The following is a 23,692-nucleotide window of genomic DNA, read 5'->3' on the forward strand; positions in this document are numbered from 1 at the left end:
GTTTGATTCCTCAGTTGCATGGGCAAAATATCTATACGCAGTAGCCACATGCAGCTTGGGCCACCTATCAGGCAGCGCAGATCTGGAACATTTCCATCGTTGCAGAGAAGTCTACTGAGCACCCCTCCTCTGGCGGGACCCAAGATAGGTAGCCGGTGGAGGGGAATCTATACCGGGAATAAGGGAACAGCACACACAGGGCGCGTTTCCCTTTTTACTGTTATTCACTGGAAATAGAAGCCGGCTTGAAAAATGAAAAGACGGAACGCAGAGAGATGACAAAAACTCAATGGGCCAGGATGTGCAGCAAAGGAGAAAGCCAGAAAAAGGAAGCTCCGAATCCTACACAAAAACTCTGTGCGGTGGTTCAAAGCCGACTCCAACCAGCCCAGCTAAGGCTAAAAGAAAGGAAGTGAGGGATGCCTGGGTGGCTCAGTCGATTAAGTGTCTGACTCTTTTTTTTTTTTTTTAATGTTTATTTATTTTAGAGAGGGACAGAGTGTGGTGGGGGGAGGGGTACAGAGAGGGAGACACAGAATCAGAAGCAGGCTCCAGGATCTGAGCTATCAGCACAGAGCCTGACACGGGGCTCGAACCCACAAACTGTGAGGTCATGACCTGAGCAGAAGCCAGACGCTCAACCGACTGGGCCCCCCAGTGCCTGACTCTTGATTTCAGCTCAGGTCATGAGATTGAACCCCGTATTGGACTCCATGCTGAGCGTGGGACCTGCTTAGGATTTGCCCTCTCCCCGTCCCCCTGTGCATTCTCTCCCTGTCTCTAAAACAAATAAACTTAAAAAAGAAAAAAAGGAAGGAAGGAAGGAAGGGAGATCTCACCCGCCACCCAGCATGAGGAAAAGACTCATTAGACAGACTTTTAGAGCTTAAGTCTAGACCGGTTAATTGCCTGATAAAAAAATGAATTTAAAAAATCAGTGCTCTCCAGAGGAACACAGCAGAATCCAGAGTGTCCACAATACATCTCGACAATGTCCAGAAGACAACCCCAAATTACTTGACCCTTGAAGAAACAAGACCCAATACTCAACACATAAGGAACTTAATGGGTACTAACCTCTAAAGTGCCCCAGAAGTTGGACTGAGCAGGTAAGAGTTTTGAAGCGGCTCTTATAAATCTATTCAAAGATGTGAAGAAAAAAAAAATAGCTCATACTGAATGAATGAATAAGAAACCTCAGCAAAAAAGCAGAAAAATGAACCAAATGTAATTCTTTTTTAGGCAGGCTCCATACCCAGTGGGAGGGTCCAACACAGGTCTTGAACTCACAACCCTGATATCAAGACCTGAGCTGAGATCAAGAGTCAGGCATTTAACTGACTGAGCCATCCAGGCGCCCCCTAAATGTAAATTCTAAAGCTGAAAAATACAATACTTGAAATTAAAAAGCCACGTGTGGACTTGATAGTCAATCAAAGCAGATAAAAGAAAGAGTAAATACATTTGAAGCTAGATAAATAGGAAAATCCAAACTGAAGAACAGAGAAGAAAACACAAAGATTAAATCAAAATGTGCCGTCTGGGGTCTCTGAGTTGGCTCAGTTGGAAGAGCACGCAACTCTTGATCTCGAGGCCATGAGTGCAAGACCCACAAAGGGTTTAGAGGTTATTAAAAAATAGGGGCGCCTGGGTGGCTTAGTCGGTTAAGCGTCCGACTTTCGCTTAGGTCATGATCTCGCGGTTCGTGGGTTCGAGCCCCGCGTCGGGCTCTGTGTTGACTGCCAGCTCAGAGCCTGGAGCCTGTTTCAGTCTGTGACTCCCTCTCTCTCTGACCCTCCCCTGCTCACGCTGTCTCTATCTCTCCTAGAAATAAATAAATAAATAAAACATAAAAAAAAATAATAATAATAGAGGCACCTGGGTGACTCAGTCGGTTAAGCGTCCAACTCTTGATTTCAGCTCAGGTCGTGACACATGGTTCGTGAGGTTGAGTCCCGCACAGGGCTCTGAGCTGACAGCGCTGAGCCTGCTTGGGATTCTCTCTCTCTCTCTCTCTCTCTCTCTCTCTCTCTCTGCTCCTCCCCAACTCGTGCTTGCACTCTCACTCTCTCAAAAGAAATAAACTTAAAAAAATAATAAAATTAAATAAATAAATAAACTTTGGGGCATCTAGCTGGCTCTGTTGGCAAAATCTGCAACTCTTTTTAAATTTTTTTAAAAAAAATTTTGAAAGAGAGCAAGAGAGACACAGCGTGAGTGGGGGAGGGGCAGAGAGAGAGGGAGACACAGAATCTGAAGCAGGTTCCAGGCTCTGAGCTGTCAGCACAGAGCTGGACGCGGGGCTCGAACTCACAGACCGCAAGATTATGACTTGAGCCAAAGTCAGATGCCTAACCAACTGAGCTCTCCAGGTGCTCTCCCTCCTTTTTTAAAAAATAGAATCTGTAACTCTTCATCTCAGGGTCATGAGTTTGAGCCCCATGTTGGGTGTAGAGATTACTTAAAAGTAAAATCTTAAAAAAAAAAGTGCCATCTAGAAATAGTGATGATGCTTGCAAACACCATGAATGTACTTAATGCTACTACGTTGCACATTTAACAGTGGTTAAAATGCTAAATGTTATATTTTGTATATTTTACCACAACTGGAAAAAAAAAAGTACAGAGTCTCAGGGACCTTTGGGACATTATCAAAAGATCTAACAGGCATGTAATTGGAGTCCCAGAAGGAGAACAAGAATGGGGCTGGAAAAATATTTAAAGAAGCACAAAAAGACTTTATATCTTCTCCCATGGCTACATCTATGTAATTTAAGTCACAGAAACAGGCTGTAAGAATTATATCCTTATATGTATATATGCGCATGTGTATATATATCTATCCATGATCAGGAGAGGTGGGGGAGGGAGGAGCTGGTCTGCTTGTTTTGTGATTCACTGAACTTTACAAGGAATGTTTCAGGGTGACTTAAGTCTTTTAATTGTGATAAAATACATAGACTATAAAAATAGACCATCCTATTATTTTTGTTGTTTTTTTAAAATTTTTTTAACATTTATTCATTTTTGAGAGACAGAGAGAGACAGAGCATGAGCAGGGGAGGGGCAGAGAGAGAGGGAGTCACAGAACCCGAAGCAGGCTCCAGGCTCCGAGCTGTCAGCACAGAGCCCAACACGGGGCTCGAACCATCGGACCGTGAGATCATGACCTGAGCCGAAGTTGGATGCTGAACCGGCTGAGCCACTCAGGCGCCCCACCATCCTATTTTTTAAAAATGTTTATTTAAATGTTTATTTACTTTTGAGAGAGAGAGAGGTGGGGAGGGGCAAAGAAAGAAGGGAACAGAGGATCCGAAGCAGGCTCTGCACGGACAGCAGTGAGCCCGATGTGGGGCTTGAACTCACGAACCGCAAGATCATGACCTGAGCTGAAGTTGGATGCTCAACCGACGGAGCCACGTGGGCACTCCGTCCTCACTATTTTGAAGTGTGTAGCTCGGTGGCATTACGCACAGTCACTGTTGGTCAACTATCAGCACCGTTCACCTCCGGAGCTTTGTCTTTGCAAAACTGAAACTCTGTCCTCATGAAAAACACTCCCCCCACCCACCCCCACCCCCGTCACCCCTATTCTGCTTTCCGTTTCTATGGATACGGTGCCTCTAGGCCCTCCTGTAGGTGGCATCATACAGTATTTGCCCTTTAATGACTAGCTTATGTCACCGAGCAGAAGGTCCTCAAGGTCCATCCAGGGTGTAGCGGATCTCTGAATGGCTTCCTTCTAAGGTTGAAGAAGATTCTAGAGCATGTATATATTAAAGGTGACTTCTTAAATAGAAAACCATAGGAGTACAAAAGGAAAATAAAGGTTTCCACCGAAGGGGTGCCTGGCAGACGAGATATGGGCTCAGAGGGGCATTTCTGGCCGTCAAGCAGCACCCCTCCCCCACCCCCACCCCTCTGCGGACCATTAAGAATCCAGTCTTGATCCCCAGTCAAAGTCAACCCCTTCAGCAACGCCAGTACCCACCTTCCAGGGCCGAGAGAACGGCGGGTGCAGGTGACACTGACAACACCCCTTCTCCACCCACATAGGCTACATTGGCCCTGCTTCTCCCGCCGGCGGGGAGCCCGCTGGGGGCCCCCGGCTGGCGGCTCGCTGCTCCGTGCGCAGACGCAGGGTCGGGTAGGGCCATGCAGCAGTGAACTCCAGGCTGCTTTCTGGGACAGCGGGACAGCAGGCCTTGCCCATACGCATACCAGGGATTGCCCAACGTACCTGGGGTGCTGGCACCAGGCCCGGTGTTACCCACAGAGGCTTGCCCCGGGCCAAGAGCCCTACCTTCTCAGCCCGGAATTGACAGGCCCCGAGGAAGATGCTGTCAGCGTCCGCGTCACGCATCGCACAGAGGAGCTGAGTCCCAGAGACTGCGTCACCCACCCAGGGCCACACGGCTGACAAACAGCTGGAATCGGAACCCTCCTCTCTACCGCTGGGAGTTCCAGATGTGCACGGGCCCGCGGGACCTCAGTCACCAGCAGCCGGCCTGGCGTTCTGGGAGAGCAGACCCTGTACTTCACCCCGTCTCCGCCTCACTGCTGCCGACTCTGCCTGGGTGACCAGGGACACCTCCCCCGCCTCAGCTCCCTGGCCAACCACGGTCCCCGGACCCATGGCCTCCTGCTGCGTAACCCACCCCCTCCTGCCCCTCCTTCGGAGAACCATGGCATCAGGGCTCCCCTCCTCTCCACTGTCCCGGGCTGGGTTTCCTCCCCCGTGGTCCCCAACTCAGGCCTGGACCCCCACTGCCACCTGCTGTCACCAGAAGCCGTGACCAGCACAGGCACACTGCACGTCTCCAGAGTCCCGTGGCTCCCAGATCTCTCCCACGACAAACCTGTGAGGCCAAGACCACCTGACTGCTCCTTGCGCAGACGCACCACACTCTCCCCCCCCCCCCCCCCCCCCCCCCCGGGTGTGCTCTCTTCCTCCCCAGGCTTCTTGGCCGAGCTCCCACCTTCCACCCAGTCTTTGGGGACAGGAATCTGGGAGTTGTCCCAGAGCCCTCCGCACACGCCTCCTCGAGTCCTGTGACACCATCCATCTGTCCCGGGATGAGCAGGGGTGGGGTGGGTGGGGGTCCCTTTCCCCTCGTGTCCTGCAGCCACGCCCTCACGTCTCAAGTCAGTCACTGTGGCCTCCTCACTGGGCTCCCTGCCTCAGGGTTTTGCTGAGGTCACCCTTCTAATGTGCAAATCAGACTCTTGGCTTGAAATCCTGAAAAAGCGCCTGGCCCAGGCACACCTCTGGGTCTTTGCACGTGCTGTCTCCCCCTGCCTGCCATGCCCTCCCTTCTGCCTGCCAATGCCTCCTGCGCCTTCACGACCCTGCTCTCGGCCGTGTCCACCAGGAAGCCCTGCCCGGGGTCCCCAGGCTAGGTTAGGGAGCCCTCTCCCATCCGCGCAAAAGCCAGGCTCTCTGTCCCCACCCACCTCCTTCAGGCGGCTAGCTTGGTTTTTGCGTACATTTATTTTCAGAAAAAACTTCCCTCCCTCCGCCAAAGAGAAAGCCAGCATCAGTGTCACACACAGTGGCTATGAGACAGATAACAATGAAAAAAGACGCCATTCAGTCCTGGCTGATACCTGACGCGGGCGAGGCTGTCAGCCCAGGTCCAAGCCTTCCTTGTGTGTGTGTGTGAGGGGGGGTGGCCAGTGACTGTCACCTGGGCCTTAAAGATCCAGTGGCCACGCGAGAGGCTCAGACCAAAGGGAGTGATTCTGTGAACCCTCCTCCCGCTCAGGCTGTCCTTGGGGTTCACAGGTGACGAAAGTGGCGCCCAGAAGCTGGCGGGCATCTGGGAGGGGGCAGGGAGGGGGGTGGGGAACCTCATCTGGGAACTACCCGACAGGGACAGGCATTTGGGGACACACCATCCAGCAGCGGGAGGGGACAAGAGTCTCTTTAGGCAAATTCCAGGTGTGGGACTCGGAGAAAGAGCCTTCTGAGCACAAAGAGGGGGTGAGGATGGGGAAGGGCAGGGCCTTAAGGGCTCTGGAGCCGCAGCACCCCCGGGCTCCGCCTCCAGGCCCCGACCTCCGTGCACGGGAATGTGGGCCCGCACACCTGTCCAGGTTCCGGGTCAGGTGGTGGCCAACCGTGACCATCAGAGTCCACGGGCCGGGGCAGACCTGCTCCTGCGGGGGGTCCTGGGTGAGCAGCACTTCCTATGCTCCTATGAACTGTCACCATCTTGCCAGCCTGCCCAGGAAGGACAGGGAGCCTGTGCAGGGCTCATGTGAGCGTGGGCCACCCTCCGCCATCCTCTCTAGGCAGCGCAGGGGCTGGGGCACCGGGCGGAGCAGGTTGGGGGTCCCCAGCCCAAATGTCAGGCTGGCCGCGGGCCCTTTAAGGACCAGAGGTGCTTGCGTAACTAGAGGCCAAGCGGCACTTCCTCCCAGATGACGGTTGAGCAGCCCCTCCTCCCATAGGGGATGCACACAGATGCAGGGCTGTGCACTTATGCGGGCGGGCGAGGCAGTGCTGAGGGATGGAGGGCGGCTGGGGAGTGCAGGGCAGACCGCTTCTCCCCACCCAGCCCTCAGCAGAGCACAGCTCAAAGTACAAGCCTGTCCCTTCCCTCCCCCGCCCGGCACCCTGAGGACAGCCCCCATTCCCACACATGGTTCTCAGCCAGAGTCCATACCCGGACTCCCAGGGTCTGATCAAATTTCAGAAATCCTTCTCCAGTGCAATACCTGGATGTCCCCTTGGCCCAAGTCACTAGTCACCATGCCTCCAGGCCTTCAAGTAAGCAGCTTGCCTATTGCTGCTTCCAGGAAGCCTTCCAGGACACATCAGGGAGCCTGTGGTCCTGGGTTTGGTCTACATTATTTTGCCTTGTCTACCTCCCCAATGACTGGGGTGGGAAGCTCTCCAAGAACAGGGTTCGATTCCTGTCTGTGTCCACTGCCAGCTCCAACTCAGGCCCCAGTTCCCATATTACCCCCTCGGAAGATCCTGAGTTCCATCAGCGCTAGTGAGGCCGCAGCGAACACCTCAGCAGGCTACAAATACGATGTAGCCAAAATTTACAAAGGGTGGTGCTTACAAAATATTTCAGTAACAATAGAGGCAGCCAGTCTCTGTGACTGTCCAAGCAGGAGAGAACAGCCCTAAGTGGAAAAGTCAGTGGCTGCAAATATCCATGTAGTTCTGGTTTCTCAATATTCTGTGCTCGATCTCTAGGCAATATTTGAGCTCGCGGCATGCAAATGACTTGTGTGCCTGCGGATTTCCCAAGGTCCCAAGGTGCGACCTATTTCCAGGATTTCAATCAGTTATGTTCCCTGAGTCCTGGAGGAATACTGTCCAAGGTTGAAACAGGTGAGCAGCCATCTGCCTTTTCACTCACTCCCGTCTCGATCCAGAAGTTACCACAGGCATCTTTGAAATGCTGTCAATGCACGTGCCATCGCTCTTGCTGTCCCCCCCCCCCCCCGGAAAGTGTTCCGAAAATCCGCAACCCCCAGAGCCAACTTCACCAAAATGTAGGACCCACCCCTCAGGCATGTAAGTAAGAGGCTTTGTCCCAGGCTAGTCCCGGGGGCTCCTAAGATTTAACAAACAAGACAACAACGTCCTCATCCATAAATCTCCCCGTCTCTGCGGAGAGGTGTGAATTTCATCGTGTAAGAAGGTTACAGCTTCAAAATACAAAATTACTGGGGCGCCTGGGTGGCTTAGTCAGTTAAGCGTCCGACTTTCGCTTAGGTCATGATCTCGCAGTTCGTGGGTTCGGGACCCGCGTCGGGCTCTGTGCTGACTGCCAGCTCAGAGCCTGGAGCCTGTGTCAGAATCTGTGACTCCCTCTCTCTCTGACCCTCCCCTGCTCACGCTGTCTCTCTCTCTCTCTCCTAGAATAAAAAACATTAAAAAAAAAATTACTCCTTTGCCGAGAAGAACCATAGGAGAGGAAGCAGGTGCATGGGTACAATCCAACACGTCCTCAGAAAACCTCTGGACTTCCATGCACGTGAAAGCGTGACATGGCAGCGGAGACACGACTTTATTGCCAGAAATGAGCCCTTTGCAAAACAGCGCTGATAACGTACATCGTGAAGGGTCATGGCATTTGTCCTGGAGAACGGCCCATTAACAAATTTTTCTTTTTATTCAAAAGTGAAAGATTCAGGGGCGCCTGGGTGGCTCAGTTGGTTAAGCATCCGACTCTTGACTTCGGCTCAGGGTCGTGATCTCCCCGTTTGTGGGTTCGAGCCCCAGGTTGGGTTTTGTGCGGACGGCACAGAACCTGCTTGGGATTCTATGTCTCCCCCCCTCTCTCTGCCCCTCCCCTGCTCGTGCTCTCTCTCAAAAATAAACCAACATTAAAAAAGATACAAAAATGAAAGATTCAAAATTCATCTAGAGGGGGATAAATGACTTCCTCAGAGAGGCTCTGCCTCCCAGCGCCTTACTCTCAATACATTTCTGGAAAATTCTAGGAATATGTGGTAAAGTTCCAAGTGTCCTGACTTGGGTCTAAATTGCCCTCAGCTGCTTCCAGTTTCTGGCTAGCCACCCCCTCCCCCCATTCCTTGTGTGCTAGGGGGCTGGGGTCGTAGCAGGAAACACACCAGATGAGGGTCCCAGCCATCATGGAGCTGAATTCCTGGACGGAGAGGATTGGGGGCGGCAAATGCTATATGTTTTATTATGAATTTGTTTCATTATTCTGAATAGTGGAGAGCAAAATAGGGCAGGAAAAGAGATCAGGAATTGGGCAGTGGGGGCTGCAATTTTAAACAGGAAGGTCAGGATGGTCTCCTAAGAAGATATGAGGAAGCCATAGGGATAGAGCATTCTTGGCAAAGGGGAAAGGCTGTGCAAAGGTCCTGGGGTCGGGCCATGTGCAGTAGCTTCAAGGCACAGAGAGGAAGCCCAGAGGGCTAGAACAGAAGGGTATGTGGGGGTGACAGCCTTATACTACAACCCGGCCTCACCAACATCCCCGATGGAAAAAGGAGATCAGACCCAGATGTTTCCAGAGCTCCCGCTTGCTCTCCCTTTCTGTCACTGTCCTGGTCTCCTGCCATCTCCTAATAGTTTAGTGAGGCTCCCTTGCTCCACTGGTGACTCCTCAGCGCCTGCTGGGATCAAGATCCTCGTCATATCTGAGCCAGGGCCAAAGGGAGCTGCCCTTAGGCACGCCCATCCCCAGTGTGGAGAGGGAGGGGGGTGGGGAGGACAGTGGTGGCCACAGGGTCCCGGCTCCAACCAACCGAGGTTCCAGGGTCCAAGGGTCTGAATCCTCTCATTAAAGCCTCTGAGAGGCTAGGGTTTGGGGCATGCCTGGCTCAGTAGTGGGGGTGGGAAGGGTAACTGGCTCTAGGCGGCCAGGCCCCTGTCCACCTGCGTTACAGGGAGGGGCAGGGAGGGGGCGGAGAGTCCTTTCCCTTCCACCTGGAAAGGGAGCGACAGCAGGCTGACGGTGGGGGCCACCCTCTGCTGTGGTTTGTGCTGACCGTCATCCGGGCATCCCTGTCCCCCCTCTGAGGGTGCCCTGCCTGACCCGCCCAGCCAGTCACTGCCGCCGCCCCCCCACCCCCCGCTCTGTGCCCTCTCCCTGGCTACTCTGGTGCTTCAAGAAGTCTCCCGGGTCAGCTGAGCCCCACCATTAGCAGGGGGGAGGTGAGAGATTTGCCCCCCGGGAAAGGGGGTAGATTTGCTTTCTGCCTCCTTCCAGAGCCTCCTCGGCCACCAGGGTCCCAGGAATGACCACGAGCGTAGGGGACAAAGTAGCAAAGTGACACCCCTGCAAACCGCAGGCAGTAGGGCTCAACCGCCTCTCACCTTTCAAGTGAGGACCCTCCCAGGGTCTGCTGTTATTGGACCGGGGAGTGCTGAGACCTTCAGTCTCTTCATCTGCCCCTCCGCCCACTCTCCACCTTACTCCTTCTGCTCGAGCCCCCCGCCCCCGCCTCCTTGTCCTGCCTTAGGACTTTTGCACATGCTGGGCCCTCTGCTTGGGATGCTCTTCCTCCAGATGGCTGGCCCTCACTCATCCTTCAGATTTGATACCCGCCCCCCCNGGTGAATAAGTGACAGACATGAGGGTGGACGGGAGGTGGGGCCCAGCACAGGACAGAGGGATTCTCCACAGTGTGGCTGGCAGGCGCTTGGCCCCCCTCCTCAGATACATGGTCATTAGCTCCACGAAGTAGCGTGCAGGAAGGAAGCTTCATTTTGTTCACAGCGAGTCCCCGCCGGCTCCCAGCGCAGGCACTTCATAAATGTGTGCTGGGTGAATAAGTGACAGACATGAGGGTGGACGGGAGGTGGGGCCCAGCACAGGACAGAGGGATTCTCCACAGTGTGGCTGGCAGGCGCTTGGCCCCCCTCCTCAGATACATGGTCAGGGGATCCAGGGAATCCCAAAATATGGGTTTGGGAGCCCAAGACGGGGTGCGGAGAGAACAAGCCCCTGGCCATTCATGGTGGGGAACTGGTGTGACAGTGTCATATTAACAAAGGCATAAAGTCAAGATTGAAGGAGGAGAAAGAGCTCCCAGATGCCACTCTGGTCAGAGCCTATTCAAGTGTGGCGAAGAAGAGCCCATCGGGGGCATCTGGGTGGCTCAGGTGGTTGAGCGTCAGACTCTTGATTTTGGCTTCAGGTCATGATCTTGCTGTACATGAGTTCGAGCCCTGCATCAGGCTCCGTGCTGAGCCTGCTTGGGATTCTCTCTTTATCTATCCCTCCCTTGCTCATGTGCTGGCACAACCCACTCACTCTCTCTCTCTCAAAAATAAATAAATAAACTTTAAAAAAAAAAAAAGAGCCCATCTGAATGGCTTGGTGGAGGGGGAGGGGAGGGCAGTCAAGTAAGGGAGTAAGAGCCCTGCCATTGAATTATTCATGCAGAGGATTCAGAAATGCAGCTGGGCTGACTATTTCCTCCCTTTAAAAAAAAAATGTTTATTTATTTATTGACAGAGAGAGACAGAGCGAGCGAGCATATGCGGACACGCAGATCAGAGGCAGAGAGAGAATCCCAAGCAGGCTCTGCACTATTAGCACAGAGCCCAATGAGGGGCTCAATCCCACCAACCCCGAGATCATGACCGGAGCCTGAGATCAAGAGTAGAGATCAAGTGTGGACGGTTAACCAATTGAGCCACCCTGGTGCCCTTCCTCCTCCCCACCCCCACCCCTTGGCTTCTGGTTTGCCACCTACTCCATTTCATCCTGCCTGCTCTCTGCCCCCCTCCCCCCCAGCCCCCGTTTGGGGACCTCTCCCAGGCTCTGGGCTTGCTTCTTCAAAGCCCACCTCCAACCCCGTTGTGGAACAGCGACACCATTTGCAGATGCTGGAAACAGTTCTTGAACTTGTACCTGAATCTGTTCCCCGTCAGTGGCTGCTCCCCTCCGCCCATCCCCCGCTTCAAATCTCTCCAGGATCCAGGTGCTTCTCTCTCAGCTCCATTGTGATCTGGACCAGCTCTGCTCCTTCCGTCCTGCTTGTGACCACCCCCCACCCAGTCTGTCTCCTCCAGATCTCTGTTCACTGGTCTCTCTGCCCTGTTAACTCTTAATCATCCTCTGTAACCCACCAATAGTCACCTCCTCCGAGAAGCCTTCCCTGACCCTTCCCCAGGGTGAATCAGGCCGCTCCTCTGGGCTCCCTCCCTCCAGACATCCAGGCATCTGCTGTTTTACTAGGTGCTTATTAGCAGCTGGGCTCTGTGCTCACCTCTGAGGTGATGGCTGCTATTATTCCCATTTTACAGGTGAAGAAACTGAAGGAGGTGAAGTCACTAGCCTGAGGGCACTGAACTCAAACAGGCAGGACAAGGTCAGAGGCTGCCTCCAGACAGCCGGAAAGAAGACAGCCTGCGGTGCCCAGATAAGAGAGGGCCATGTCCCCCCGGTGCCTGCTTTCCTGTGGACATCCCGAGGGTGCTAGCCCGTTCCTGCTCCCCCTCCCTGCCAAATACAGGAGCCCACCCCAAGCCAGGCGCCGGGCCAACCAAACACTTGACACGCCTGACCGGCTCAATCTGCAGAAGGCCCTGGTGGGCGCAATTACACTGTACTCCCAATTCTCAGAGCCGGCGGGAATGGGGCTCATCAGGCTGTGAACTCCCAAGGGCGCTGGAGCGCTCCCCCACCCCCGCAGGTGTGAGGCTGCTGCTGGGATCAGCCAAGCCCTTTCCTGGCCCAGGCTTCCTTTGATCAGAACAACGCTCCCAGGGATAGGTACTACTGACCCATTTCACAGATGGGCAAACAGAAACTCAGAAAAACTTCCCTGCGGTCACAAGGCCATCTCAGTGACCCAGTCTCCCAGCTCACTCCCGCCTCTTCCTCCCCCTCCACTGGGAGTGAGTGAGCTGGAAAGGCATGGAACATCCTGGGTCAGCCTGCCGGGACTCAGGTGTGGGACTCAGGTGTGCGTATGAGGCTCCTGGCACTCCTACGCCAGCCATGTTTATTCACAGCAGCTGCTCTTGGAAGGGGGCTGAGTTGAGCCTGGAGCTTCAAAGGCAACCCCATACTCCAGAATTTCTTTCCCAGGCAGCCTCCCTAAAAAGAGATCCAGGTCACCCTCGGGGGCCAGCTCTGCCCCTGCACCCGGGGCCACTGGACCCCTCCCCTGGGTATGGAGTTGGCCTCCAGGAGCCTCCCCCCACCCCAGCCGGTGGCATTTCACGGGTTTTGCAAGTCAGACTCAGTCCCAACAGCCCAGCCCCACCTGCTTCTCCCTCAGTTTCCCCATCGCAGCAAGAAAGGCCCCTGCGCGCCCCCAGTCGCCGGTGCCAGAACCCTCCTCCTGCGTGTTACTTCACGCCCCACTTCTAAGCAGGGAGGGGATGCAGAGGACGTCTTCTGCCAGAATGCAGCCCCCGCCCCCGGTCACCCGCTTTCCTCCTCTCCTTCTAGAGGGGTCCACACCAGCAGCCTCCTCCCATCCCTCCCGCCCGCAGCAGGGGATCTTCCTAAGGCACAACGCGGACGGGTAACTCACTTGGCTCTAAGCCTCCCGTGCCCCCCCCGCCCCCCCCCCCGGACTTGAGAATGGAATTCACTCGCTCCCCGCCATCTTCGAGGCTCGGGCCAAACTCTCCCCACCTCCAAGCCTCCCTCACCGCGCTCCAGCCACGCTGGCCTCTTTTCTGCCCTCAGACACACCGGGCAGGGCCCGGCCTCAGAACCTCGGTGCCTCCTGGGCCTCAGAAGCCCTCGCTGGCGGGTCCCCTCGGCCCGGATGACACCTTCTCCGACAATCCGTCCGCGACCCCTTACCCCATCTCCCCGGGGTGCTCAGCGGCCGGCTGGCGCGATCCAAGGCTGTTTACGCGGTGGCCAGCCGTCTACGCGGCCCGGCTGCGAGGCCGGGGCCCCGGCCGCACCCCCAGCGCGGGCACGTCGGTGGCCCCCAGCAGGCGCGCGGGCTGGGTCCCCCGGTGTCAGACCCGCACGCCCGGGGCGCTGCTCGCACTCACACGTCCGGATTCCCCCGAGTCGCCGTGCCGGGCTCGCCCCCGCTCTCCGGCCCGCTCCGCGGCCGCGTCCCCGGCGCTCGCGGCGCCGCGACCCTCGGGGGAGCGGGGCTCTCTCGGGGCGGCGGCCGGGGCCTGGGACCGGATGGGAAGGGCCGAGAGGCCGCCCCGGGGCGCGGTGATGGGGACCGGGGCCGTCATGGCCGCGGAGGCGGGGCCGGGGCTCGCTGCGAGGGTGGCGTTCCGGGCGGAGTTCGGGGCGCGGGGCGCGCGCTTACCTGGGGGCGCAGGCGGCGGGGCGCAGCGGGGCGGCGGCGGAGAGGAAGGAGCACGCGCAGCCCGCACGCGGCAGCGGGACTCTGCTCCCAGCGCCGCCTCCGCCCAGGGCCGGGGAGGTAGGCTGGGGGGCGGGGGGCGGGGCCTTGAGGGGCGGGGCCCTGCGGGGGCGCGGGGTCCCGGCGGCTCTCGGCCCCCTAGGCGGACTGGACCGCTTCCTGGACCCCCGCCCCGCGCCGCCGGGCCGGGCCTGGCTCCGCCCCCGGGCCTGCCCCCCGGCCCGCCCGCAGGCCTGTCGGGAGGCGCGCCTGGCCGAGGTCCAGCGGCAGGTCTCCGGCCTGCGCCTTATCTCTGTCTCCTTTGAACCTAGCACCTTCGGCGCTCAATCTGGCTCCTGGTTCTGTTCTGTTCTTTGCACGTCCGCCCGATCCCCTCCTGCCCGGTCCCCTCTTCTGGCCCCGCCCTGCCCCGCGCATCTGCACACACACCGCGTGTGCCCGGATCGCTGGAGCACGCGGCCGGCCGGGCATTGATTGCTGGGGAGGCCCGGACTGTCTGAGGCCTCAGAGGCCACTTCGGGTTCCCCGCTCGTCCCAGCTCGGAGACCAAGCCGCCCCAGTTCGGAGGCGTGGGGCGGCAGCGCGCGCAGAAGCCAGCGGCCCAGAGGGGAGGTTGGAAGTCGTGGAGGGCAGCCAGGCAGAGGCTGCGATTTGGTGGGGTGCAGGGGTCAGGAGGCAGAGCAGGGGAGACAGGCCGGCGTGGGTACCACCACTAGCCCTCTCTTGCCGGGTGGAAGCGAAGGTGACCCGGAGTCAGCAGTGCGCAGGGGCAGGGAGCCCGGGCAAGCCTTGAATGCAGGACAGCCCTGGATGAGGCACAGCTGGTCTGGGAGGACCTGGGTCGCACCCGGGGTCGCGGGGGGGGGGGCGGGGAGACTCATGGTCCAGCCTCCCCCAGCCCAAGGGAAGGGGGTCCCGGAGCTGCTGGCCAACCGCCTGTCATCAAGTGGCTTCACCTTTCAACAATAAACCTCTCCTTGAAGCACCTCCAGGGCGAGGTAGGGGGGCGCCCCACCGCCCTGGATGTGGGGCCCTAAGCAAGTTGTTTCACATCCCTGAGATTTGATTTCCACACATGGGAAGGAAGAGGGGACCGAGAGCCCGCGCCTCCCACCCGGCTTCTGCTCTTTGCACTTGCTGTTTCCTCCACTATTTTTTTCTCTTTTCAAATGTGCGCATCCACCCCCCACCTGTGCCCCCCAAAAGCCGCTCCTTTGCGCATGGGAGAGAGGAAGGACCATACAGCCGCTTTCGCAGCTGCAGCGCCCAGGAGCTGCGATTTCCTCGCTTTGCACCTGGGGGCGGGGGGTGGCGAGGGCTCGGAATAGGGCGTCATTTGTACTGATAGTAACTGGAGACATTGCAGAATGGGGGAGTCCAGGCCCCAGGGATGAAGCAGCGGATGCCTGGGGAAGTAGAGGGTGAGGCCCCTGAGAGAGGGTTTGGGTGGGCCAGGGTCAGGGAGAGGCTTCAGGTGGGAGGTGCTACATGGACAGAGGCGGGGTGGCTGGAGATGCAGGAGGGGCTTCCCACAGCTGGGCTGCTTCGTGGCTCCCCTGTGCCTTCCTTCTCCTGCCCCCACCCCTGTGTGAGCAGGGAGTATTCAGGACAGGCTTCCTGGAGGAGATGATGTCTGAACCCTGGGAGAGGTGGAGTTCTCCTCTTAATGGGGGCATTAAGTGGAGTTAGAGTCCAGAGGTGAGTGAAGAGAGGGCAGAAGGGTGGGACCAGCCACCAAGGCCCTCCTGGGCTCTCCCAGGGCGGGCTCGACCAGACTGCAAATCAGACTCTGCAGCGGGGCCTGCCCGGGCCTGGTCGAGGGGGTGCAGACAGGGCTCTGGGCGCCAGGGGAGGCCAGGACCTGGTTGGGGGGAGTTTCTAAGCTGGTGAGCCCAGTGTACGGTTTCTGGGGAGGCCCAAAGCTGGAGCCTGAGGCAGAGGGGGAATCTCCTTGCCCCTCTCCCCTCCGGGTTTTCCCACCTTTTGGGCTTGAATGCGGGACCCAGGGAAAGATGCTGTACTATTGATTCTGAATATGGAGAAGGGGCATGAGCCAAGGAATGCAGATGCTTCTAGAAGCCGGAAACACCTTCTCCCCAAGAGCTTCCAGAAGGAATGTGGCCCTGTGGACGCCTGGATTTCAGCCCAGGGAGACCCATTTTGGACTTCTGACCTCCAGAACGATCAGATAACCATGTGGTTTTCTTTTTTTTTTTTTTTAATATTTTTATTTATTTCTAGGAGAGAGAGAGAGAGAGACAGCGTGAGCAGGGGAGGGTCAGAGAGAGATGGAGACACAGACTCTGAAAAAGGATCCAGGCTCTGAGCTGGCAGTCAGCACAGAGCCAGACGCGGGGCTAGAACCCACGAACAGAGAGATCAAGACCTAAGCGAAAGTCGGACGCTTAACCAAATAAGCCACCCAGGCGCCCCTCCCAGTGTTTCTTTGAGAGGACAGGACCTTTGAGCTGCCTAATCTGCCATTTTGCTGAGGTTATTTTTCCATGCATAGTTCATTTTGATTATAAGGAATACATTAGAAACTACTGAATATAATATGCAGAAACAAAATACAATGAGTCATACATAAAATCAGTCCTTAGAATTGGCTTTTTAGGGTATATTTGCTATATTATTATGCATATTGTCTTGCATTTTATTTTATTTTTTTATTTTTTTTAAATTTTTTATTTATTTCTAGGAGAGAGAGAGACAGCGTGAGCAGGGGAGGGTCAGAGAGAGAGGGAGTCACAGACTGAAACAGGCTCCAGGCTCTGAGCTGGCAGTCAGCACAGAGCCCGACGCGGGGCTCGAACCCACGAACCGCGAGATCACAACCTAAGCGAAAGTCGGACGCTTAACTGACTAAGCCACCCAGGCGCCCCAACCATGTGTTGTTTTAAGCCACCAAGTGTGTGATGACTCGTTGGGGCAGCGAGAGGAGACTCCCAGAGACCCCCAGCCTCCCACCCAGGGTCCTGCTTGGACTCCCGGAACCCCTCCCCCATATCTGGACTCAGCTTCCAAATCGGCAGCCTGGGCCCCATCGGGGTCAGACCACAAGCCCTGCACTGTGCACCCCAGCGCCCACCCCTGTGGGTGCTGCTGTTCCAGCCCTGGGTGGGCACTGAACTCCCACGAGCCCGTCTGTCACTGCCTCTCCGTGCCCTGCTGTCCCAGGCCTGTGTCTGACTGTCCTCCCTGGCCCAGCCTTTGCCGATCAAGACTTCCGTCCTGAGTGGGGGGCTCCTCTCTCCGAAGGCAGGAGCCCCCAGTTCAGACAGTCCCGGGCTCATGTTTGTGCTGCGTGAACTCGCGTGCGTGACACAGGCGCTCTGAGCCCCATGGTGTCCTCATCTGTGGAATGGAAGAGAACCAGACCATCTGGGGGGCAGATACATGAAGGGGCCCCTGTCTCCATGCTGTCCCGTCCAAGTGGCCTAAGTCAGGGCGGGGGAGGGTGGGGACAGGTGGGATGTGGTGGGTGGAGAAGCCTTTGCACTGTCTGTTCCCTCTGCCTGGAACGCTCTTCTTTCTTCTTGCAAGGCCACGTGGTCCCCTCCCTCCACCCCTTGGGCCTTTAGTTGATGGTTCACACTGCCCACCCATCCTGTCCCCTCTGCCTGATCCCGCCCCCATCTCCCCAGCCCTCCTCCCTGTGCCTGACAGCCTCTGCCTGGGAAATGTCCATCCCTCAAGGCTGGGGGTGGGGGGGTCCCATCTTGATCCCCCAGTTACCCGAATGCCTGAAGCAGAGGGGCCAGTACACAATGGGTGTTTCACAGATGTTCCTTAAGGGCACAGAGAATGGGGCGAGGCAAGGTGGGAAATGAAGTTTTCCAAGAAAGTATCAGAAGAGGGCCTGCTGGGTATGTCTGTGAGTCTGCCCGCCTCCCTGTCTGTGTGTCTCCAGGTCCATCCGGGTCTCTGTGTTTCTGTGTGTGTGTGTGTGTGTGTGTGTGTGTGTGTGTATCTGCGGAGGTGTCTCCGTGTTTCTGGGGTGTCTGTGCGTTAGCATCTGAGTGGGGACACATGCAGCTTCGACTTCCTGGCCACAGTGGGGGGGTGGTGGGAGGGGGGATACTGAGCTGCTCTCCCTGGGGTGGCTCTGCCTCCTACCAGTCCTGCTGCTGCCTCCGAAAGGCCTCCCCCTCACCCCCCCGCCCCCAGCTCCCCAGTGTCGACGGGATGAGCCACTTGAGCTGGTGATGCAGCAGCCGGACAGGGGACAGTGTGACAAGGCTCCCTTGCTAGGAGCTTTCAGAGACGAATGTACCCAACCCCAGCTGTGAAGCAAGTGCATTAAAAAGTCTCATTTCAGGGGACTGGGGGACTCGGTTAAATATCCGACTTCCGCTCAGATCATGATCTCAGGGTTCGTGAGTTTGAACCCCGCGTCGGGCTCTGTGCTGACAGCTCAGACCGTGGAACCTGCTTCAGATTCTGTCTCCCTCTCTCTGCCCCTCCCCCACTTGCGCGAGCGCATGCTCTCTCTTGCTCTCAAAACTAAAATAAACATTAAAAAAAAAAATCCCATTTTTCAGATGGAGACACCAGAGTGGTGCAGTTAGCTGCCCAAGGCCACACAGCCAGAGAGGCAGCAACTTTGAACTCAGCTTCTCTTGACCTCTTATTCTTTGTCAGCCCCCACTTTCTTTCCTTTTGCTGGTTTCTGGGGGGCGCTGGAGTAGGGTCACAGAGGACCCTCACCCCCCACCTTCCTCAGCCCTGGAAGACTCCCATCGCTCACGCCTGATGTCCCTACTCACGTATTCCCCGGGCTCGTTCTCTCCCTCCCTCCCAGCAGGGGTGCCCTGGCCCCCTGCAGGCGATGGTAAAGGGCCCCCGCACCCACTGTGCACCCATCCCCACCTTTCTGTTCCTAGAAACTGGATCCTGGCTCCTTGATTCCTGCCTTCCACCTGACACCCCACAGGTCAGTTGCCTCATTCCTCCCAATCTGCGTGCCCACAGGGGCTGCCCGATCCAGCAGATACAACAGCCTGGGCCCCGAGGTGCTGTGACCTGCTGTCGCTTCGCCTGCGGCACGGGGCTTCCAGGGCCTGAGGGCCTGAGCCAACCGTGGTGGTCGCTCATCTTCCTGGGGGACGCAGCCGGATCAGGAACCTTCAGGCCACCACCTGCCAGTCTGACACCAGCCCCTCTCCGATTTGATTAGGGGAAGCAGAGTCCTGTTTTAGAAAACTCTTTAAAACAGGAGAGGCCGGGGGGCACCTGAGTGGCTCAGTCCGTTAAGCGTCTGACGCTTGATCTTGGCTCAGGTCGTGGCCTCCCGGTTCCGTGGGGTTCAGCCCTACGTCGGGCTCTGCGCTGACAGCTCAGAACCTGCTTGGGATTCTCTCTCTTTCTCTCTCCCGGCCCCTCCCCCTGCTCTCTCTCAAAATAAGTGAAGACACGTTTGAGAAAAATAAAATAGGAGATGACAGTCTCTGATGTGATTAAAATGTTTGTCCTTTGGATCAGTTAATACATCACATTAAAAGCGGCACAGGGATTTGCGATGGTCGCAAGAGTTCTCCCGCCCGGTCTGAGTCCCAGCCCCCGCTCTGCCCCCTAGAACCTCAGTAAGTTGGTTCAGTCTCCTGAAATAGTTTTTGTGCCTAAATAAGCACCTTCTTTTTCTTTTCTTTTGTTAAAAATATTTTCATTAAAATTTTTTATTTTTTATGTTTTTAAAATTTTATTTTTGAGAGAGAGACAGTGTGAGCAAGAGAGAGGCAGAGATATGGAAACCAACTTGACAATAAACTATTTGTAAAAAAAAAAAAAAGGAGAGGGGCAGAGAGAGAGGGAGACACAGAATCCAAAGCAGGATCCAGGCTCTGAGCTAGCTGTCAGCACAGAGCCCGACACGGGGCTCAAACCCACAAACTGTGAGATCATGACCTGAGGCGAGGTCAGACGCTTGACCGAAAGATGAGGCACCCCTCTTTTATTTTTTAAAAATAATCTCCACACCCAACTTGGGGCTTGAACCCACAATCCCGAGATCGAGACTCACACTCCACTGACTGAGCCAGCCAGGCACCCCCTATTGTAACCATTTTTAAGTGCACAGCTCAGTGGCACTAAGTATAGTCACATGATTGTGCCACCCCCCCCACCATCCATCTCCAGAACTTTCTCATCTTTCCAGACTTGAGATTCTGTCCCCACTAAACACTGACTCCTTAAACCCGTATCCCAGCCCCTGGCACCTGCCATCTACACTCTGTCTCTATGAATTTACCCATTTGAGGTGTCTTATATAAGTGGAATCATACAGTGTTTGTCCTTTTTTAAAAAACATTTTGATGGGGCGCCTGAGTGGCTCAGTCAGTTGAGCATCCGACTTCAGCTCAGATCATGATCTCACGGTTCGTGGGTTCGAGCCCCGCATCGGGCTCTGTGCTGAATGCTTGCTCAGAGCCCGGAGCCTGTTTAGGATTCTGTGTCTCCTCTCTCTGCCCTTCCCCTGCTCACAGTCTGTCTTACTCTGTCTCCAAAAATAAATACATGTAAAAAGAAAGTTAAAAAAATAAAAATAAAAAAACATTTTGTTTTTTTAATCTTTTTGAGAGAGAGAGACAGAGTGAATGGGATAGGGGAAGGGGGGAGAGTGAATCTTAAGCAGACTTCCTGCTCAGGGCTAAGCCCGACTTGGGGCTCAGTGCCATGACCCTGGGATCATGACCTGAGCCAAAATCAAGAGTCAGATGCTTAGTTGGGGCGCCCGGGTGGCTTAGTCGGTTAAGCGTCCGACTTTCGCTTAGGTCATGATCTCGCGGTTCGTGGGTTCGGGACCCGCGTCGGGCTCTGTGCTGACTGCCAGCTCAGAGCCTGGAGCCTGTTTCAGTCTGTGACTCCCTCTCTCTCTGACCCTTCCCTGCTCACGCTGTCTCTCTTTCTCCTAGAAATAAATAAAACATTAAAAAAAAAAAAAGAGTCAGATGCTTAGCAGACTAAGCCACCATGGCGCCCCAGTATTTGTCCTTCTGAGTCTGGCTTAGTTCATTTAGCATAATGCTTTCAAGGCTTATCCATGTTTCAGAACTTTATTCTTTTTAATGGCCGAGTAATATTCCGTTGCCCAAATGGACCACATTATCTATTCATTCATCCTTTAATGGACACTTGGGTTGTTTCCAACCCTGCTGGCCATTGTGAATTATGCTGCTGCGAATATGGCTGTACAAATATCTCCTGGAGTCCCTGCTTTCCAGGGATATCCAGAAGAGGAATCGCTGGCTCATATGATAATTCTAGGTTTAACTTTTTGAAGAAACTGAACCTTGTTTTTTAACTTAATATTCCTGGGAGCGGAGGTGCCTGAATGGTTCGGTCAGTTGAGCATCTGACTCTTGATTTTGGCTCAGGTCACGGTCCCAGAGTTGTGGAATCAAGCCTCCACACTCAGTTCAGAGCCTACTTTGGATTCTCTCTCTCTCTCCCCCTGCCTCTCTTCCTCTGTCCCTCTCCCCTGCTTGTGCTCTCTCTCTCTCTCTCTCTCTCTGTCACACACACACACACACACACACACACACACACACACACAATTCCTTGCGCTCTTTGATACCAATACATAAAGAGCTCTCTCTCTTGAAAGGTGGGGGTATTTTATTTATTTATTTATTTATTTATTTAGGTAATAGTTGTAGAGCTGTAACTCATATGCCTTTCAATTTCCCAATTTATAGTGTTCAAGTTGAGGGTATTTTTAAAAAACATTTTTATTCATTATTATGAGACAGAGAGAGACAGATCATGAGCAGGGGAGGGGCAGACAGAGGGAGAGACACAGAATCTGAAGGAGGCTCCAGGCTCTGAGCTGTCAGCACAGAACCTGACACGGGGCTCAAACTCACAAACCGGGAGATCATGACCTGAGCTGAAGTTGGACGTTTAACCGATTGAGCCACCTGGGCACCCCTCAAGTCGAGGGTTTTTAAGATAGTCACAGGGTGTGAGCTATTTCTACCTTGTTCTTTTTTTTTTTTTTTTTTTTTTTTAAGTAGTGTTCATGCTCAGTGCAGAGCTCAATGCAGGGCTTGAACTCACATCCCTGAGATAAAGACCTGAGCTGGGATCACACATAGGACACTTAACTGACTGAGCCACCCAGGTGCCCCATTTATTTTTATTTTTTAAGTAAGCCAACTTGAATTCATGGCCCTGAGATCAAGAGTTGCATGCTCCCCTAACCGAGCCAGCCAGGCGCCCCAACGTTCTTTTTTATATTAAGGAAACTACTTCTTACTCTCTGATACAAGCTACAATATTCCCCCTTGCCTTCCCAGTTTGTTGCACTTGTATTTAAAAAATTTTTTTTCAGGGGCATCTGGGTGGTTCAGTAGGTTAAGCGTCCGACTTCAGCTTAGGTCATGATCTCATGGTTTGTGGGTGCAAACCCCACGTCGGGCTCTGTGCTGACAGCTCAGAGCCTGGAATCTGCTTCGGATCCTGTGTCTCCCTCTCTCTCTGACCCCCCGCTGCTCATGCTGTCTCTCTCTCCTGTCTCAGAAATAAATAAAAACATTAAAAAATTAAACATTTTTTTCAGTTTTTTATATTTTTAGCTTGTTTATAATCTTTTCTTTCCATGCACCTGTAAGGATTTTTAGAAAGTTGGACTCAACTTTTACTTTTGCAGCTTTTGTGTATAATTATTTTCCATAGAAAGACCTTACCTATTCTCAAGTTACTATTTTTAAAATTTTTTTAATGTTTATTTATATTTGAGAGTGAGAGAGAGAGAGAGACAGTGTGAACGGAGTAGGGGCAGAGACAGAGGGAGACAGATTCCAAAGCAGGCTCCAGGCTCTGAGCTGTCGGTGCTGAGCCTGATGCAGGGCTCGAACTCACGAACCGCGAGATCATAACCTGAGCTGAAGTCAGACACTTAACCAACTGAGCCACCCAGGCACCCCTCAAATTACTATTTCTAAAAGGTCTCCCCCATGTGTTTTTTTTCCCCTAGCACTTTTATGATTTTCTTTTTCCTGTGCAAAACATTGACCCATCAGGAATTTATATCAAGGTAAGGTATGAGGTAGGGATCCAATTTTGTTCTCCCAATTCTCCCAAATGCATTCCCTGTATCATCTGTATTTTCTTTTCTTTTCTTTTCTTTTCTTTTCTTTTCTTTTCTTTTCTTTTCTTTTCTTTTCTTTTCTTTTCTTTTTTAAAAATTTCTTTAATGTTTATTTATCTTTGAGAGAGAGAGAGATACAGAGTGTGAGTTGGGGAGGGTCAGAGAGAGAGGGAGACACAGAATCTGAAGCAGCTCCAGGCTCCAAGCTGTCAGCACAGAGCCCGACATGGGGCTTGAACCCAAGAACTGCAAGATCATGACCTGAGCCGGAGTCTGACGCCCAACCAACTTTAGCCACCAGGCGCCCTGCCATCCATGTTTTCGATGTGCACTTTGGGGAGCCCACTAGGACTGTCCCATCTGCAAGGGGGGGTAGCTGTAAGGCTTGGAGGGAAGCTAAAGTTGTCACAATATGAAATCTGTTTACTACTAAATTGATGACTTAGGAAATCAGACTCCCTCCAAACCTTCAGGGTTATTTCAGCAACAAACTGCACCCACGGAACACGATTTTTTTTTTATATCAGTCAATCGTGCTCTGGTTGTGGGATGCTGTAACGAAGTCTCCCTAAACCAAGTAACGCAACAATGCAAGTCTATTGCAAAATGACACAGCCAATCTTGCAACCTCATGTGATTTCGTGTGGTGGCAGACAGTGGCTGTGGACAGGGGCCAAAAAAATGTGGGTAAGTTATTGCCGGAAAAGGAATCGGTGGTTGGTGTCTAAGGAATGACCAGACGTGGAGAAAGCGGCTGTTGGTGGAGGCTGGCAGGCTGCTCTGGGAGAGTGGCTCAGACAC

At 54.4% G+C, this 23,692-nt stretch overlaps 1 protein-coding gene across 2 annotated transcripts in view; it reads right to left on the reverse strand.

Annotated features, from left to right (window-relative positions):
* CERS4 (ceramide synthase 4) overlaps positions 1 to 13,837 on the reverse strand; it is a 31,668-nt gene extending 17,831 nt beyond the window's left edge. Inside the window, exon 1 of one of the 2 annotated variants that reach the window (XM_039251571.1) lies at positions 13,744 to 13,837. Coding sequence is in view for 1 of the 2 variants with exons in the window: in XM_039251570.1 (XP_039107501.1) it covers positions 13,269 to 13,273 (5 nt within the window). In the remaining variant the exon portion in view is untranslated. Of the gene's footprint in view, positions 1 to 13,268; positions 13,432 to 13,743 lie in introns of those variants that run through there. The other variant, XM_039251570.1, reaches the window with a different exon arrangement.
* Positions 13,838 to 23,692: the final 9,855 nt, after the last annotated feature.

The sequence above is a fragment of the Hyaena hyaena genome, unplaced genomic scaffold, assembly GCF_003009895.1.
Source record: "Hyaena hyaena isolate Hyena2069 unplaced genomic scaffold, ASM300989v1 scaffold_396, whole genome shotgun sequence".
In the NCBI taxonomy this organism is placed as follows: domain Eukaryota; kingdom Metazoa; phylum Chordata; class Mammalia; order Carnivora; family Hyaenidae; genus Hyaena; species Hyaena hyaena.